This window comes from Acanthochromis polyacanthus, chromosome 3 (assembly GCF_021347895.1).
Source record: "Acanthochromis polyacanthus isolate Apoly-LR-REF ecotype Palm Island chromosome 3, KAUST_Apoly_ChrSc, whole genome shotgun sequence".
In the NCBI taxonomy this organism is placed as follows: Eukaryota; Metazoa; Chordata; class Actinopteri; family Pomacentridae; genus Acanthochromis; species Acanthochromis polyacanthus.
The window spans coordinates 18,160,964-18,179,243 of NC_067115.1; the positions used below are offsets into that span (position 1 = coordinate 18,160,964).

The 18,280-nt window shown below is 39.3% G+C and overlaps 2 protein-coding genes across 2 annotated transcripts; one reads left to right on the forward strand and one right to left on the reverse strand.

The window, feature by feature from the left end:
• The first annotated feature begins 12,274 nt into the window (after positions 1–12,274).
• LOC110969615 (ecto-ADP-ribosyltransferase 5-like) lies at positions 12,275–13,120 on the forward strand. The gene is made up of 2 exons (XM_051945950.1): positions 12,275–12,280; positions 12,383–13,120. Exons 1-2 carry the CDS (start codon positions 12,275–12,277, stop codon positions 13,118–13,120), a joined length of 744 nt encoding a protein of 247 aa, XP_051801910.1.
• Positions 13,121–13,825: 705 nt separating this feature from the next.
• LOC127533308 (cerebellin-3-like) lies at positions 13,826–15,430 on the reverse strand. The gene is given in 5 exon segments (XM_051945951.1): positions 13,826–13,998; positions 14,000–14,171; positions 14,467–14,598; positions 15,135–15,314; positions 15,406–15,430. Coding segments are annotated over 5 exon segments (636 nt in total). The 3' UTR covers positions 13,826–13,871.
• Between the last annotated feature and the right edge of the window lie 2,850 nt (positions 15,431–18,280).

Consider the following 18,280-nt stretch of genomic DNA (forward strand, 5'->3'; position numbering starts at 1 on the left):
TTGAATGATAATTCTCTGTGTTTGTCACCTGAAGCAACATATTACTCCTAACACACAGCCAGTTCATCTATTGGTGATTTAAACATATTATTCACTGAAGGTTTAATATGATGATTTGGTCCCAGCCATATGCAGACATAGCCTTAGGTTAGAGAATTTTAGTAGTTGACTGTGTCCTCATAAATACCATGTTCACTAACAACTCCTGGAAGCTGTACTTTATTCCCTGACTTTGGCCTGCTCATAAAGAGAACATAGTCATGTGAAAATGACTTCGCCTGTGGTCTGATGCATGCAGAATGCAACCGCATCTTCTATATTTCCTGTTTCTCACTGTGGTCACCTTCTAAACAAAGTCAAACTTAGGAAGCCAAAAGAAATTTTACTCACAGGCACATCTGACTGTAGTAAAATGAATACGCCTGTAATCATGTCTTAGTTTCCTGAATCAGATGTTAGATAGAATGTGACAGTTTGCTTATTTGCATTGGTAGTGAGAAGTTCATAAGTTTTATAGACTTCATCAGGTGCTTTATATCTTACACTGTGATGCTCTCACTGCATCTAATTTCAGCTCTTGTTTGTTGTCGGGTCTCTGTCTCTTACATTAAGCTTTTAATTTGGTCTTCGGCCACTGGGAAGCAGTGTGATTGAGACGAATCAACTGACTCAGCCAGTCAAGTGTATTCCACCTCGTCACCCTGAAGAGCTCTGTGGTTAGTTTGGCTGAATGTTTAGAAACATTTGTCCTCCTGAAAGATTAAATGTCATTTAATGAATTGTGATGAATTTGACTGAAACGAGACACACAGACTAATCATGTTTATCTGTTTCTTCCATCTGCAGTGAAATGATCAATAAATGCCAACTTACATACCTAAGTCATATTATTCCTTTTATTTAAAGTTGATTTTTGTGTGTTTTCTCCGGGCACTCCGGCTTCCTCCTACAATCCAAAAATATGCTGAGTTTAATTGATTACTCTAAATTGCCCGTGGTTGTGAATGTGAGTGTGATTGTTTGTCTGTATATGTAGCCCTGCGACACACTGGCGACCTGTCCAGGGTGTCCCCTGCCTTCGCCCAAGTCAGCTGGGATAGGCTCCAGCACCCCCCACGACCCTAGTGAGGATAAAGCGGTGTATAGAGAATGGATGGATGGATGGATGGATGATTTTTGTGTCATCAGATGGCAGAATTTTGTTCCAGGACTGTGTTAGTTTCTTGTTTAATGTTTCTGTGAACTTGAGACTTACTACAGGTTTGCATCCTCTGTTAAATCTTCTGAGGTTGGTTTCAATTTTGCAACCATGAAAGAGATTTTCTTTCAAACCAAACGATTTTCAGGTCATCCACAAAACTTCTACCACATCATTTTCTGTTTTGTAGTTTTTCTTTGTGGACCTGCTTTATTTTATTTTATTTTTTTAATTGCTATTCTTGAAAAGCTATTTGCTGTTGATAACTCTTTGAATTAGTTTTGGATTTTTAAGTGCCATTATATATTTTTACTTGCATGGCCATGTCTTTTTCCCACGTTATGACAGACAGCTCTGTCTCAGTCTAAATGTCGTCTCTCGATTAACTCAAAGTCCCGTGTGGTTTCACACAGCGAGTCATGGTTCCCCAAGAAACCTCTAATGCTAAAGTGTGAAATTTATTCAGAAAGCTGTTGCATTATGTGTTGCAAAGGCTGTGCTTACCCACACAGCTTTTTCATGTGTTGAATGAGGCATGAAAAAAAACTGTGTAAGTGTAACACATACGCACAAAGCTCATGGTGGATTTGTTCCTGTGCTTAGGATCATTCTCCTCTTGAAAACATAACCAACCACTTCAAGCACGCTTTGGTATGATGCAGAACTTATAGTTGAAATACTGACTGCAAGCTGTCCAGTCCCTGAGGCAGTGAAGCAACCACAAACCATAACATTTCCATCACCATGCTGATATGAAGTTCTTCATGTCCACTGTTACTGCGGCCAAGCCAGTTATTCCAGAAGGCCTGGTCTTTGCCGCTATCTTCATAGCTGTAGTTTTGTTCTAATGTTCTTTTTGGACGTCAAAGCCTTTTTTCCTGGCATACCCCCCACTGTGGTCAGATTTGTGCAATCTTTTTCTGATTGCTGACACATGCACTTTGAAGTCAACAATTGCAGAGCTACCTGCAGAGGCTTTGATGACATTTTGCATTTCTAGCCTTATTTTGTCAACAATAAATATTGCTGATGGGCTAAATTTTCTGGGACGGTCAATTCAGGATATATTGGTTGTCCTTTGAAATTTCTGCACTTGTAGATGGTTTTCCTTACAATGGAATGATGATATCAAACATTTTGGAGACATTTTTACATCCATTGCCGGACACTGAGGGTCATAGAGAGCTCTTTAGATGTTGGCATGATAATGAACAGTAAAAGCAAAGAACACCAAAGCTAGATGTCAGAAGTGCAATTCATACACATGTCATTCTTAGGGTTTATCTAGTCATTAGCACCTAATTGGAAACCCCTGATCATAATTCTATTTACCTGTATGAATTTGAAAGTGTAATAAATATTTGCGTATTTTATTCATGTGACTGATATTTTTCTTTTTTTTACCATTTGGTTTGTGAAAGTTATTGCAAAATGTTAATTTTATGTCTCGTTTGAGTATATCACCTTTCATCCTTTAACCCTGACCCTTATTTCAAAATATTTTTCTTCAGCAGATACCTCCACAGAGCACATTTTTGCAACTTCATTCACACGCTTCACATGTAGGTGTTGATGCATGTTACCTTTAACAGTAAAATAATGGCTTTTACAGCAAGACAGATAACTTACACAGTACTTAAGCAGCTTCAGGAACATTACACCATGTGTCATTCCCTCTCAAATAGGTTCAACAAGTGCATATATTGAACTTTCACGTAATCCATGTTGTTTAACTTGATCTATTCATTCAATCAACTTTTACTTGCTTGCAATGTGTCTTTGACTGCAGCAACACTGCTAACTTTGTCCGAGCTCCCTTCTCACTCCCTGTCCTCCCCATCTGGCATCCAAATACTTCATCCTTTCTGTCTCCCTACTTTTCTCTCCCTCTTTTGCTCTCCTTTCCGTCTCCCTCCTTTTTCTCTCCCTCTCTTGATCTCCCTCTCTTGCTCTCCTCTCCCTCTCTCTCTGCTCTCTCTCCTCAGCGTTTCACCTGAGTGGAGTGTGGCCTCACAGCTGCCGCCACTCAGGTGATTAGCTTCACCACGGGACCCAGACAGCTGCAACTCGTCGACATAATTACACCTGCTGCAATAAAGACCGGCTGAATCTTTCACACCCTGCCCGATTGTTGTACTCGATTACCACAGTCAGTCATGTCTAGCCACTCTTGTGTCTCTGTCTTGGTATTTCTGACACTAATACTGTTCTGCTCTCTTCACCAGAAGACCAGCTGCCCGGACTCCCTCCTGCCTTGTCTGTCTCCTTGTTCCCCGCTGTGGACCCCAGCCAGCTCCCTGTCCTTCCTGGTTTTCCCTTCGTGGTTCCCCTCTGGCTTCCCCTGATCCATCCACCATTCCCCGCCTCCATCTGCCACGTCCCCCCCCAAACACACTCCCGGCTCCCTGCCTTCCCACAATCCCACCTCCGACCATGAATAAACCTGCTGTCAAGCCTGCCTGTGCCTCGACCATGTGCTCTCTGCTTGGGTTCTTTGCTCAGTGTGTGACAAACTTGTTAAATGGAGGAATGCAAAACCAACAACTCTAAAAAAAAAAAATTGGTAAAAAATATTAACGTTTTGCTAACTTTGATATGAGGAGTGACTACTGCCTGGAAACCATGTTCTGTTCTCAACAAATTAATCCATTATTCACAATAATCCACCAATATTCTTCTATGTTGCATGTTTTCTTGCTCGATTGCATTAAAAAAAATAACAGAATTGTAATAGTGTTTTTTCAATTGGATTAGTGCAATTAATCCTAAATGTAGCAAACAAAAAAGTTGAGATAATTAAAAATGTATAATCTGAAGAACATTGTTGATGCTGAACTGTGATGTGTAGTTTTCTTGATATAGTCGAGTCATAACTAACATTGTAAAATTGCTGAATTACACCATTAAAATATGGCAGTATTGTGAAGATTAGTATAGATACCTGTGGCTGATACCTGTTACTATTGGCCAAAATGTTGGTAAATACATTTTTATCTTGGTTGTAATGAATTTTAAGGCTGTTCCTGATTCCCAGGTGCATCTCTAATTCAAGCTGGACACATTACTCGCTTTGAAAGCATGACAGACAGACAGACACTGCTAATTGGCTTTGAAATTAACATGGCTTGCAAGCTGTTTGTCTGGGTCTCACTGAATTGGTTTGATCTACTATATAAACTGACTGCAGTTGCAAAATGCAATGATAGATAGTACTTTAGGCTGCAATACTGATTAGTATGTCTGTTTGAGCATGTGCGTCATTATGTACAAAGTGTTCTCATTGTTGTCATGACATCAAACCTCATTTCCTTTCACAGGAAGCAGGATGCTAAAAACGAAACCCACTGACCAAAGTAAATTTGCACAAGCTAGGGCATGAATCAGTGTTTAACAGACAAACCTTTAGGTCCGATACACACACTGAGATCATTAATATGTAACTGACTCAAAACAGCTGTAGGACTGTTTAGAGTCAACAATCTGGGATGTTTTTGAAAACCATAACCTAGAGCAGTACATCACAGCTGTCCTGGGACACACCAGGTTTTGCACAGACCTTGTCACTGTGAACAAGCAAATCCAGGTTTATCCTAAGACAAAACCTTGGATGACCAAAGAAGTGCAGAACCTGTTTTGGGAGAGAAACACCATTTGATGATGGGGCGCTGTACAATGTTGCCAGAGCCACATGAAGAAAGGCATCAGAGAGGTGAAGGCTGTGTAGTGAAGGAGGATCAAGGACTGCATCCAGAGCAATGATTGCAGGCAGGTGTGGCAAGGCATCCAGCACATCATGAACTACAGACCCAGCAGCCTGACAATGGACCACAGGGTCGCCTTATTAGTGGAAAAGGTGCTTTGAGGTTCAGCCCCCAGAGACAGACATTCTACACCCACCAGCCCACATTGGAGGAGCAGCAGGTGAGGTGGGTGCTGAGGACCATGAACCTGAGAAAGGCCGCGGGTCCTGACAGCATCTCTGGACAGGTGCTGAGAGACTGTGGGGATCAGCTGGCTTGGGTCACCACCATCTTCAACTGGTCCATAAGCCAGGCTGCTGTCCCTCCCTGACTGAAATTCGTCAACATACACACTTTCTTTAGTATTGATCTTAAGTACCTATTTCCTATATGAACCAATCAATTCTGAGAACCTGCCTTTTACACCGTATAAAAATGTTACATAACCTGAGGGACTTATAATATTTAATCACCAGCATAGATAATCCATAAAGGTGACTGATGGCTTTGAGAGATCTGTATCTTTTAATATGTTTGTATGCGTGTGTTATAGATTTTTATACAATTTTTTAATCAAGTGTAAGTCTAGCTATTTCTAGCAAGTGATGCTTATTTTTTTCATTATGATGGTATTTCTATTTTATATGCAGATAAATGTAAAGAAATTAAATGCAAAGTGACCTGTGACCTTTCTAAACCAAGGGGTTATAGTGTTAAAGTTAATATGTAGTTAGTAGGGGCTGCACAGTGGAGTAGTGGTTAGCACTTTTGCCTTGCAGCAAGAAGATCTCCAGTTCAATTCCCGGGGTGGGCCTGGGATCTTTCTGCATGGAGTTTGCATGTTCTCCCTGTGCATGGGTGGGTTTTCTCCGAGCACTCCGGCTTCCTCCCACAGTCCAAAAATATGCAGAGGTAAATTGATAACTCTTAATTGCCCAAATGTGATTGTTTGTCTGTATATGTAGCCCTGTGACAGACTTCTTTGCTGAGATAATCCATCCCACCTCACAGGTGTGCCGTATCAAGATGCTGATTAGACACCATGATTAGTGCACAGGTGTGCCTTAGACTGCCTTAGATGTTTGAGTTCATCTCATAAAAAATGGGAGCAAAAACAAAAGTGTTGCATTTATATTTTTCTTGAGTGTAGAAGATTCACATAGACAGAGTGACTCCACTGTATGCAAATTGGGATTTAGATACATAATTCAACAATGACACAAAAACACAGTTTAGGTGGTTGAGTTTGTTAAGGGTGCAGCGATCATCATTTCATCTTTTAAATATACTCCAGTTAATCTGTAGAGGTTGCAGGGTTAGGGCACATTAACATACATGTCTTAAGACTGTGGCAGAAAACTACGGAAGAGTATTAGGGCCACCCGTGAGAAAAAAAAATGAGAGGGGGTAGAATTTTTTTTTCAGCATGAATTTTGAGAAAAAAGTCGAAATGTCGAGAATAAAGTCAAAATATAATGTCGAGAATAAAGTTGAAATATAATGTCGAGAATAAAGTTGAAATGTCGAGAATAAAGTTGAAATGTTGAGAATAAAGTTGAAATATAATGTCGAGAATAAAGTTGAAATAGGATGTTGAGAATAAAGTCGAAATGTCGAGAATAAAGTCAAAATATAATGTCGAGAATAAAGTCAACCTTTTGGAGGTCTGCAGCCAGCTGCTCTCGCCTTTTGAAACTAACAACCAGCGCGCTGCTTCTACAAAATGCCGTTCAGTCAGTTAGATAAACTAGTGAAATTATACTTCAGACTTGGCTTTAGTAATAAAGAAATACTTTCTCTTTTAGCCCACAGACATACTGTAGTGATAGAAGTGTTAGAACTTTGAAGAGACTTTTCCGAAAACTGCGACTGTTCCGAAGGATAAACCACACACGGTTGGAAGAGGTGGCCTCATTCGTGCAAGCTGAAATAGCGGGTAATGGACAAATGCAAGGCTACCGATGGCTGCATCTGCGCGCAGTTCAGAGGGGATATGTTGTATCACAAGATACAATAAGACAGCTAATCAAGTTCTTTGATCCTGAAGGTGTGGAGCTCAGGCGGGCACGCCGTTTGATAGATAGATAGATAGATAGATAGATACTTTATTAATCTCCAAAGAGAAATTCACAAAGTGTTACAACTGGGTTTTGAACCCGCGCCACCCGCACCAAAAATAACAGCTCAATGCGCTGAGCTATGAGAGACACAGGCATTACTGCAACAAAGGCCCCAATGTACTGTGGAACATGGACTCGTATGATAAATTGAAGCCATATGGAATTGCCATTAATGGCTGTATTGACGGTTTTAGTCGCTATGTCGTATGGATGGAGGCATACAGAACAAACAATGACCCCAAAGTGATAGCCAATTACTTCATCACATCAATTTCTTCAAAGTTCTAACACTTATCACTACAGTATGTCTGTGGGCTAAAAGAGAAAGTATTTCTTTATTACTAAAGCTGAGTCTGAAGTATAATTTCACTAGTTCATCTAACTGACTGAACGGCATTTTGTAGAAGCAGTGCGCTGGTTGTTAGTCTCAAAAGGCGAGAGCAGTTGGCTGCAGACCTCCAAAAGGTTGACTTTATTCTCGACATCCTATTTCAACTTTATTCTCGACATTATATTTTGACTTTATTCTCGACATTTCGACTTTATTCTCGACATCCTATTTCAACTTTATTCTCGACATTATATTTCCACTTTATTCTCAACATCCTATTTCAACTTTATTCTCGACATTATATTTCAACTTTATTCTCGACATTTCAACTTTATTCTCGACATTGTATTTCAACTTTATTCTCGACATTATATTTTGACTTTATTCTCGACATTTCGACTTTTTTCTCAAAATTCATGCTGAAAAAAAAGTTCTACCCCCTCTCATTTTTTTTTCTCTCGGGTGGCCCTAATACTCTTCCGTAGAAAACCCACGTAGGCACACGCAACACAGGAAGGCCCCAGCTCAGCGCCACCTTCAAACCCAGAGCCCTCTGGCTGTGAGGCGACATTGCTAACTGCTAAGCCGCCCTGCAGTCATCATAATGTCCCCAGTCTTTCCTTTAAAAACGTATATATAAAATTTACCCACTTCACCACTGACAGATAAGATTATTTTGCATTACAGTAACTGAAATTCAGCAAGGGATCCTTGATCCGATCTGAGGTAGTGGTAAAAAGAAATCTGCACAGGTCTAGGTTATATCTTCTGCTGAGCCATTCAGTGATGAATGGTGATACAGTGCAGACCTGAGAGGTTAAAACACTTCTGTTTTACTGATTCAGCTCCAGTATTTCTGTTTGGTTCAGCAGAAGCAAAAACACCAGAGAAACACAAGGTAGGCAGACGGTTCAACAGGTAAAAAAATGCAGCTAGATTACTAGGTGAGTGAGGCCAAGACAGAGATAAAACGTAATATTCCTCAGAGGTGATCAGACAGAACAGATGGTAATTTTTTGTTACAGCAATATGCACATGCACAATATTTTTCAGCACTTTCAACAAGTATATTATGGTTTGAGGTCTGGATAACAAAATGTTTCTATGACACATCGATTAAAGAGACTCATTTGTGTCTTTTTTTACTGTAAGTGGATGAAATAACTGAAAAACTTACAACTAAAGGCAAAAAGTCCATCGATGTCTGGTTCAGGTGAACGAGGACAATAAAAAGTTGAGTAAGTCAGTTACTGCAAACGTATAATTCTCTCTTTCTCTGTCTTCTGCAGATGATGGAACAACTATCAGAGAATAGATAATGAAGAATAATAAGCTTAAAGGACAGTCACAAACTAAAAGGTTTCACAAGTAAATAGCTTAAACGTGGTTTTACTGAAGGCTATTTTCACAGAAGTCTTTTTCCAGATAAATAACTCTACTTTCAGAGAAATGACACACTCCCACAATGGAACTGACCTCTGAATAATCACTGACCACATTGTGTTGGTGGGTTTTTAAGTTAGTCATTCTATGCTGGAAAGACCTTCAGACTGTGGCCAAGAATATCACAAGTGATGACTGCCATAACTACACTACTGGCAGGGTTAGACATTAAAATCTGCAACATATTTTGTGAGCTCACTGTTAATTTTGTAAAACATCATTTTATATAGTAACTGCAGCCTCTAAATAAATGCAGTGATGCAAAATTAAAATACTTCCTGCTTGTAAAGTTAAAATTCTCATTGAAGCAAAATGCAGTACAGTGCCATCAAAATTATACTTGCAAATGCAATTCAGTAAAGCATAAAGTTAGTTGTCTGTACAATGCTGGCCATCCAGCTACGTCTTATTCCATTGACTTCTCATAATTTTGATGAGGAAATAGAACTTGAAACATTTGACGATTCATCTAACATTCACTCAGCATTTTAATATTTCACGCTACAGCTTTTATCTGATATTCTGTAGTTTTGGTTTATACATTTTCAATCACACATTAGCTTAATAGGAAGTAAATCCACTTGAATTAATGAAAAGTAACACGTTTGTAGTGTCAGAATTTTTGTTTAGGAGGCTTATGGAAAAAAAATACTAATATATTCCACCACACCTTTAGTGAAGGCAAATGGAAGAAAGTCCATCCATCCATCCATTCTCTATACACCGCTTTATCCTCACTAGGGTCGCGGGGGTGCTGGAGCCTATCTCAGCTGACTCAGGCGAAGGCAGGGGACACCCTGGACAGGTCGCCAGTCTGTCGCAGGGCTACATATTCAGACAAACAATCATACTCACTTTCACACCTACGGGCAATTTAGAGTCACCAATTAACCTCAGCATGTTTTTGGACTGTGGGAGGAAGCCGGAGTACCAGGAGAAAACCCACGCATGCACGGGAAGAACATGCAAACTCTATGCAGAAAGATCCCAGGCCCACCAGAAGAAAGTCATCAGTATGAAAAGTCTATTAACATGTGAACCAATCTGTAGGAGCCACCCGTTTAAGATACTTTCCTTTCCTTTTATAGATTGGCTTAAATGCTTCGTTGGTAGCGTTTGCACTTTTAGGTTTTAGATGAGACATTAGAGAAAACAAGAACTGATAAGTATTTCCAAATGACAAATTCAGTCAACTGTCCGTGCTTTCTCGGATGAGGGATACTGTAGAAACATTTTCAAAATGTAAAAGAGGATGTTAGGTGATTTGTGTGTTTCTTTGGCACAAAGACTCCTGAAGGCAGCTCTGGCCTTGGTTTTGATAGGGTTTTAATGTATGACAAATGTTCACATTGGCTTATTATCACAGTTTCTTTTCACCATTAGATTGTCCTCTCTTTTTTTATCAATGTTCCAACTGAATTTGAAGTTTTCTGACTTTTTGCATTGCGTCACATGGACCTCAAATTTACGCTTTAGTTTGGAGCTTTATTACCTTTACACAGAGCAATGAGAGCAATCCATTGTGCATTTTTTCACCAGTGTGCAGCATAAAGAAACAGAAACATTTGTTGCAGCCTTCCGCTCTATTGTGCTATTGCAAAAGAAAAGTTCAGAATCTACTGAAGTTACTGTTTTGAAATACTCCTGAAAAGCAGTGACTTATTATTCCCTGTCAGATGATGAAGAAGAAACCTTTATTTGTCACAAATACGTTCCACTATGAAATTGTGTTTTAGCATTTCCCAGTTGGGGTCAGAGGACAGGGCCAGCCATGATAAAGCACACCTGGGCCTTGTTCAAGGGCAGAATTAGAGTTTGAACCTACACCCTAAAGAAAGCAGGGTAAAGCAGACATTGGAACCCAAGCATGCAGAGCACATTAGATTAGCAGTCCATCACTTTAACCACATGGCCACCTCGTCTTTTCTTAATTTTTTTGGCCAACAGGAAAGGAGGGAGAAGAGTAGGGAGAAGACTTGCAGCAAACGGGAATAGAACCCATACCGCTGCGTCAGGGAAGCCCTTGTACATGGATCGCCTGCTTAAGCCGTTGAGCTATCTGGGTGGCCCCACCTTATCTTTTTTATTAATCTATTTATTTAGTTGTAACTAAACAGTGCATTGACTGATGAGTAAATTCAAAACTAGGCAACTGGACACGACCTTTGATACATTTGCATGAAACACAGCACAACTGAGCTTGTTACAAACCTACATATAGTGCACGCACGCACACACACACACACACACACACACACACACACACACACACACACACACACACACACACACACACACACACACACACACACACACACACACACACATGTTTGTTTTTCTATACCGGTGGGGACTTACCATTGACTCCCATTCATATCTAACTCCTAACCCTAATCTTAACCATCACCAAATCAATGCCTAACCCTAAACAAACGTTTTTGCACTTTTACATTTTTTATTAACAACAATATGGCCAAGAAAACGGTGTTGCCACCCGTGGGGACCTCATTTTAGGTCCCCACCGTAAGACAAGTCCCCACCTTTATAGCAAATAGTCAGGTCAAAGTCCCCACCTGTATAGCAGAAACACACACACACACACACACACACACACACACACACACAGACACACCTTTTTTTTGGTTTTGCAGAAATCACCCACAAACCATAGATGTGCCAATGCGCATGTGCACATTGTGTATGTGTGTTAGTGAAAGTCAGGGGGTATATATATTGCTGATCTTGACTCCTAAGCAGATGTAGAGCACCCATCGGCTGATCAAGACTGCAGACTTGTGTGGTTCACTTTATTCTCAACACCTCCTTATCCTGAAGACAGGTGAGTTCATCTTTCAAATCAAATCAACTTTTTGTTTCAAATTGTTCAGATAGTTTTAGAGTTTTGCCTTTTATACATGCAACATATTTCTGTGATACTAGTACACATTTGCTGACTTCTTCTGTGACTGTATGTCAATCCAGGAACGGTTTTCCAGACTGCTCGATGAACATGCTGATCTTTGCTCGACTGTGTTTACCCCTTTGCTGGTTGCTGTCAGTGGAGTCCATGTCGGTAAGTGAAGCATAAGATCTTCCCAAAATTTCACCAATGAAGAATGTTTGGCACAAATTCCATCAAGAAGCGCATACATATTTCAGGCCCAAAAATGTTCTTTGCACAAGATATGAAGCACATAATCTTCAATACAACTGAGATAAGGGAGTAGTGGGCTGCAATAATATTAATTTCATTAACTTCTAATATCATTTCTAAGCTATAAAGCATTTGAGGGACCAGTTATAGCATTTGCCTGCATTAGCATTGTTCTCCTGTTATTTACATGTTCTTTATTGCATAGAAATAAAAGCTAATTCAACATGTGACTATTGCATGACAACTCCAAGAGCGATTTTGATCTCAATCTTCACTCTTATTTTCACCATGCAGGCCAGCCATCTAAATAGCCACATCAAATACCAAGCTACAGTTTGAAAAGTATGTCTTAAATGGTCTCCATTGATTTTTCTCCTTTCCCCATTTCCCTTTTAGATTCGTTTTAACCTCACTCGACGAGATGTCAGCAATCTCATCCCGTTGAGCATGGTTGAAGATTCGGTTGATGACATGTATTTTGGCTGCAGTGACAAAATGATGAAGACAGTCACTCAGAAATACCGTAAAGAACTGGTTAAGGGGCTGTATGCAGATGCCTTGAAGAATGTAGACGTGGAAAAGTGTGTAGAAAAGAACCTAAAAGAGAAAGAGGATAAGGCTCTGACCAAAAACCACATGGAAGCAATTTGTGCTTATACATCTGATGACGTGTATCAGGAATTCAATCCTGCAGTCAGGACAAACAGAAGTGTCTATACTTCATCGTTTCAATTCCACATTTTACATTTCTTCCTGACATCAGCCATACAGATCTTGAATAATAAGTACAATTGTTCCACTACCTATAGACGAACCAACGTTATGTTTACTGGTAATGTCAATCAAAGAATTCGGTTTGGTTCTTTCAGCTCCACCTCCTTTAGAAAAGACCTGCTGCCCTTTGGTAACAAGAGCTGCTTTAAAATCACAACATGTACAGGTGCTAATTTAAAAAACTATTCAGTTTATGGTGACGAGGAAGAAGTGCTCATTCCCCCCTACGAGGTTTTCCGTATCACTAAAAAATATGAGGGTAACAGTAAACTTCCAGAGCTTAAAGACTGTGATGTTGTCTTTGTCTTGAAAAGTGAGGGAGTTCATAGTAGGCTCAACTGCAAAATTGCTCATATTTGAAAGTTCAGTGGTTCTTCTCCAGCCAGTGGGAATAACCAAGTCTTGTTCCACCATCTTTCAACCTTCCACATTTCTTGCCACAATTGATTAAATAATCATTTTAAATGATGTACTAGACAACATCAATAAATACAAATATGTAGCTTCATGCTTTAGCTTTTTTTCTGTTGTACTCTGAAGATTTTTTTCCTCTGCAACATAATCTAATTTTCTGTGTGCAATTTCTAACAGAATTTATTAATATGCCCATTTTTGCTTTCATAAAATATATAAATTTACTACTGAAAAAGTGTGTAAAAATAAACTTTAAACTGTCAGGGAAGGAAGAAGTTTGTGTCCTGGCTGGTGTAACAGATGTTCATTTATATGTGACAGTCTCACACTGTCGCTTTCAGTTATGTAGATCTGCAAAGAATAAATGAGTGGAACAAATCTTTGTCTCTTATCTTGTTGTGTGTGTTCCATTTTTTAAAGGTGTTTCATAATCCTAGTCCTAAAAGACTTCTGTAATTAAGCACATCATTATCAAAGTGCCAAACAGGAAAGTAACCACTTTTACTTTTAACAGGCATATAAGCACAATTTCAGAATTTTACCTTTTTATGCCCTTAAAAGAAGGTCACACAGTTACATATAAACCATTAACATCCTGCATGCATGCTTTTTATTTTCCTGTGGTAATTTCCACAAAAAAAATCTCATGAAAGCTTTCAATCAGACAGAAACATTGAAGCCACATAGAAATAAATCATTATTTGGGCAGAGTGTGATAAATTAAGGAGCCAGAGAAGCTGTTCAGGCCCTCAGCATTCCCACATAGCTGCCTGTCGTTAAGCAGCTCTACATACATCTGGCCTCCTTGCTGCAGTGACAGAAGACTGAGAGCTGCTGTCCTCTGAATCCTCCCTGTTGTCCTCCCAAGCTGAGGCCATCACTTCCCCATCTCTCATGAGTCGTACCTTGTAGTACATCCTCTCGCCTGATGCACCCACCTTCGAGTACACCGAGAAGGAGAAGGAGCAGAGTCCAGAGCGAGGTGCTGTGAATATACCTGGTGGAAAATCATTTTGAATTAGAATTTATTTTTCACAAGGCACCTCTGTATTTTCAGCCTCCAGTTCAAACTAATCCAGTACTGACAAGTGTTGACTCGCTCTCCATATTCTGTACTCAACATGTCCACACAGTTAAATGTCTATTACATTTCTGTCGATCAAATATTAAAGCAGTTGATTTCAGTACTTGCTCATGGTTGGAGCTGCTAATCATTCAGATGGAAATCTTGACATCACATGAATCACAATTGGACGCATATGATGGTTAAATTATTGCTTGTGAGAGCTTACCTCGTGTAGGGTTATATCCACTTCCATGGTTGAGGGTGACAGTGTCATCAGGAATCGGCCTGCTCCTGGTCAAAGGGCCAAAGCAGTTTGTTTTGTGGCTCAAAGAAGCTGTGAATGCAATCCGTATTCCTCCTGAGACAGAGGGAGGCCGGTAAGAAAGCTTACTCATGTTAGCGTTCATGTAAGATACTGGTTGTCCTCAATTTGAACTGAATATATTCTAAAAAGCTGTCTAACACACACAAAATCTTTGATTCAATATCTTTAGAAGAGTTCATGTGAATTTTTTTGTGACCCGTGTGAAAAAAGAAATAAAATTAACTTTCTATAAATCTCATCATACCATCTTGTTATATCTTATAAAATGCTGTTGGAAGGTTATGCCACTCACTAATTGATTAGAATAGAATGTAGGAAAGTGAAATAAAGTGATATTTCAGTCTGATTATAGTCTCAGACAAGTTTTTTTAAAAACTTTTTTAACTTTCAGCTCGGGTTCAGAAATAAACGGAAGTTTGAAAAAAAAGTTGAGACGCTTTGTCCACATCCACTTTTTAATGTAAGGAATCCCTGAATCAAATAAAACACTAGAAACAGCACAGATTTTCTTTGATCAGGAATAATTAAATGGATATGGACTTTATGGCTTCTTTTTGTTGTTAGATTACCTATGACTTCAAGGATGCTATCACCCTGTTGGAACAATCTCCTCGACAGGTCCATCATTCTCATAAAGATTTCATCCTCCACTTCAAAGAGCTCCGTGGCTCCACAGCAGCAGCCCCACAAGCGACTGAAAGCACATTCACAGTCCCATTTTCTGCATGGCAGCTCCCCCTCCCACACAACTACAAATGAGGAAGGAGGGATGGGAGTATCAATTATAAGTAAAATCAGATGCTTCTTTGTGCTTGATCAATAAAAATCCTTAGCATATACATATTCCATGGACAAAGATAAACATATTTTGGCAAAAATAGGGTTCTGGCAATGACATCTTGAGACAAAATCAAATTCCATCATCAACACGACCAACAAAAATGAATATAATCTGATAGACTAACTGCATTACTATGCTAATAATGATATTTTTTGTTTTTATGCCTTCTGTCTAGAAAAAATGCAACATGTCAAAAAAAATTTAGTCTGTATTGTAATGGGGACAAAATGTTGTCTTTCTCCTCCTCAACCATTGGATGTACAAGTATTTTTGTCACCTATCCTGATTTATTTTTTCAAGTGAACTTATGCTCAAAATATTGGAACAGTGTCAATACCTGCTGCTGCTTGTAGGCTGCTGATGTGTTCAGTTCTCACACTGTCCCACAGCAGGCCCAAGACAAACAAATTGCACACTATAGATCTCATCTCACAAGGAAATGTCTGCAAATAGAACAGTTTTTGAGAATTAAAATCTGATTATTTTTAGAATGCCAAAAAGATAGGTGTAAAAACTGACAAAAAAAAGAAAATAGTGACTTTTTAATACTGGTTTCTATGATTTCACGGGTTCGAAATGTAAGTTAAACAACATTTTTATTGTAAAGATATTTACTGTAGTTTGTGGTAACATGATGAGATTGAAAACATTTAATAAATTAGTGAGCAATATTGTATGCAGTAGCGCTACAAAATTTTGAACAGATTTCTAATCATAGTTTGAATTCAGCTTTTTTTAGAATTACAAGAAGTGCTGCAAAAATAGCCTGTAAGATTTGCCTCTGAATTAGTTTTCTGAAATAGAGTTATTCCAAACATGTAACAAATTACAAATGAAAATTAAGCACGAATAACTAATAATATTAACTGTATATGTGCTGTATACTGCATCCACTAAGATAAACCTACTCCTTACCTATTGTCAAATGCAACTCACTTAATTACCCAGAGCCGGCCGCTGGCATAAACACTCTATGCCATTGTTTATAGCCACATCCACTAGAGGGGGCCACACCACAATAAGTGTGTGTTTCGCATTTTGTCCCTGTCTCGGATACTTTTTTTAAAAAAAATAAATATTTGCTGTTTATCATGTGCATGTGTGTTTTAACCCAATTACAAGCTGTGCACGTGATTTGGTAGTTGCCCTGTGCATGTTTTGGGACCACAAAAAAAATCTTGCTTGGGGCCACCAAAGTCCTCGGGCCAGCCCTGTAATTACCTTAATGTTAATGCTGATTTCTAATATATGTGTCAATGTCAATCCAACAAGGTTTTTTTAATGTCAAGATTTCTTCACTGACTTCAATTCTGTGAGAATCTCTTCTTCAATCTGTATCCACTTAAAATTGTACAGTTCACTTAAAGCACATTTAAACCACCAGTAATTTTAAGAAATTATAAAACGACTTAAATATTTTACAAACAAGAAATCTGAGGGTCTTGCACTGGTGTTCAAGGTGGTAGCTTGTGAATGGAGATGCTCCTTTCCAGGTGCCTCTTTGTTTTTGTTAGATTTTTTTCCGATGGATGGAGCGAGCCATGTTCGGCCAACTGGCAGCTCTGTTCGACACACCCATTTACTTTTATTAGGCTTCAATACACACTGTCAGCCCTGTGCTCTTCACACTAGATGAGAACTATGAGGACACGTTTCAGATGGGACTAGCCTGATGAATATCAAAATCTCCTAAAGTTTGTATCTTATAGAGCCTTTGTGCATTTGCTGGCTATAAGGTCAGAGGTGTCAAGTTTGCTAATGTTTTTGTTTTTGATAAACCTGCAGCACGGTAACTCTGCACCTGTCCTTCTATTTGAACCTCTGGATCAAAGGATGCCCTGGCTTAGTTTATCCTGATGTGTCTAATAGTGTGTCAGTATAGACTGCCATTCTATCAATAATGACCAGACCATGAAGAAGCCGTTTCAAATAGAGGTTACTAAACGAAATGAGGACACTGGTGTGATTTAAACATGTTCTGAGCAGACACTGCTGAATGTGTCTTAGAACCTAAAATTAAGATGTAGCAGTTCTGTAATGCACAGAGGCAGTAAATTGTCTGTTAAAATGGGAAAAAGAGGTCCCGCACCATACCATGGCTCAATTTTCGCCGACTCACTGTATCATGGATTTTGAAGTTGTATTTGGTATCGTGAATTTCTTGCTATGTTGCAGGGTTTAGCGGTACATAGGGATTTTTGCCTATTTATTATTGTGGCAAGCTGCATTGCTGAAAGGCACTGGAGAAAGAATATCTGCCTTTAATGCACTCAGCAACTGCTGGATACTTTTATTTTGACACACACACACACAGAGCAGCACCAAATAATGTGGCAGGAAGTCAAGCTGATTGGCTCAGCGACCCCAGGATCAGTCTCCTCTGTCTCCAGTGTGTAGCAGCGTTCAGCATCTTGCCTTGTTCGTTCACATAGACAGCTGTTCGCTGCGCATAGTGTTGCGCTGCGGTGTTATGCTGTATGCTTGGAGGGTTTGTAAAGCCTTAAAATATGTATATGAATGATAAAATAAAATATGGTCGCTACTCCGGGGATTTTCGTCTATCGTGGCGGTCTGGAACGTAACCCCCACAATAGACAATGGACCACTGTATACTCTTTTCTGAATACCCCATGACTAAATTTAAAGCTGGTATAATAACTCCTTTCATATTAGTATGACATCAGACAACTACATGTCATTTGAAAGCTTCCAATGGTTGTGATGGATCCTCCAAAATGATCAGTGGCTCTCAGCTCTACATATCATTTCGGGGTCTTTTACCTTCCTGTTTTAACTTTACAACCTGCGTATTTTTCTTTTTTGATCACTTCTCGTCATTTGCATCATGAAAGGCTCTGAAAAGCCATTAGCTAA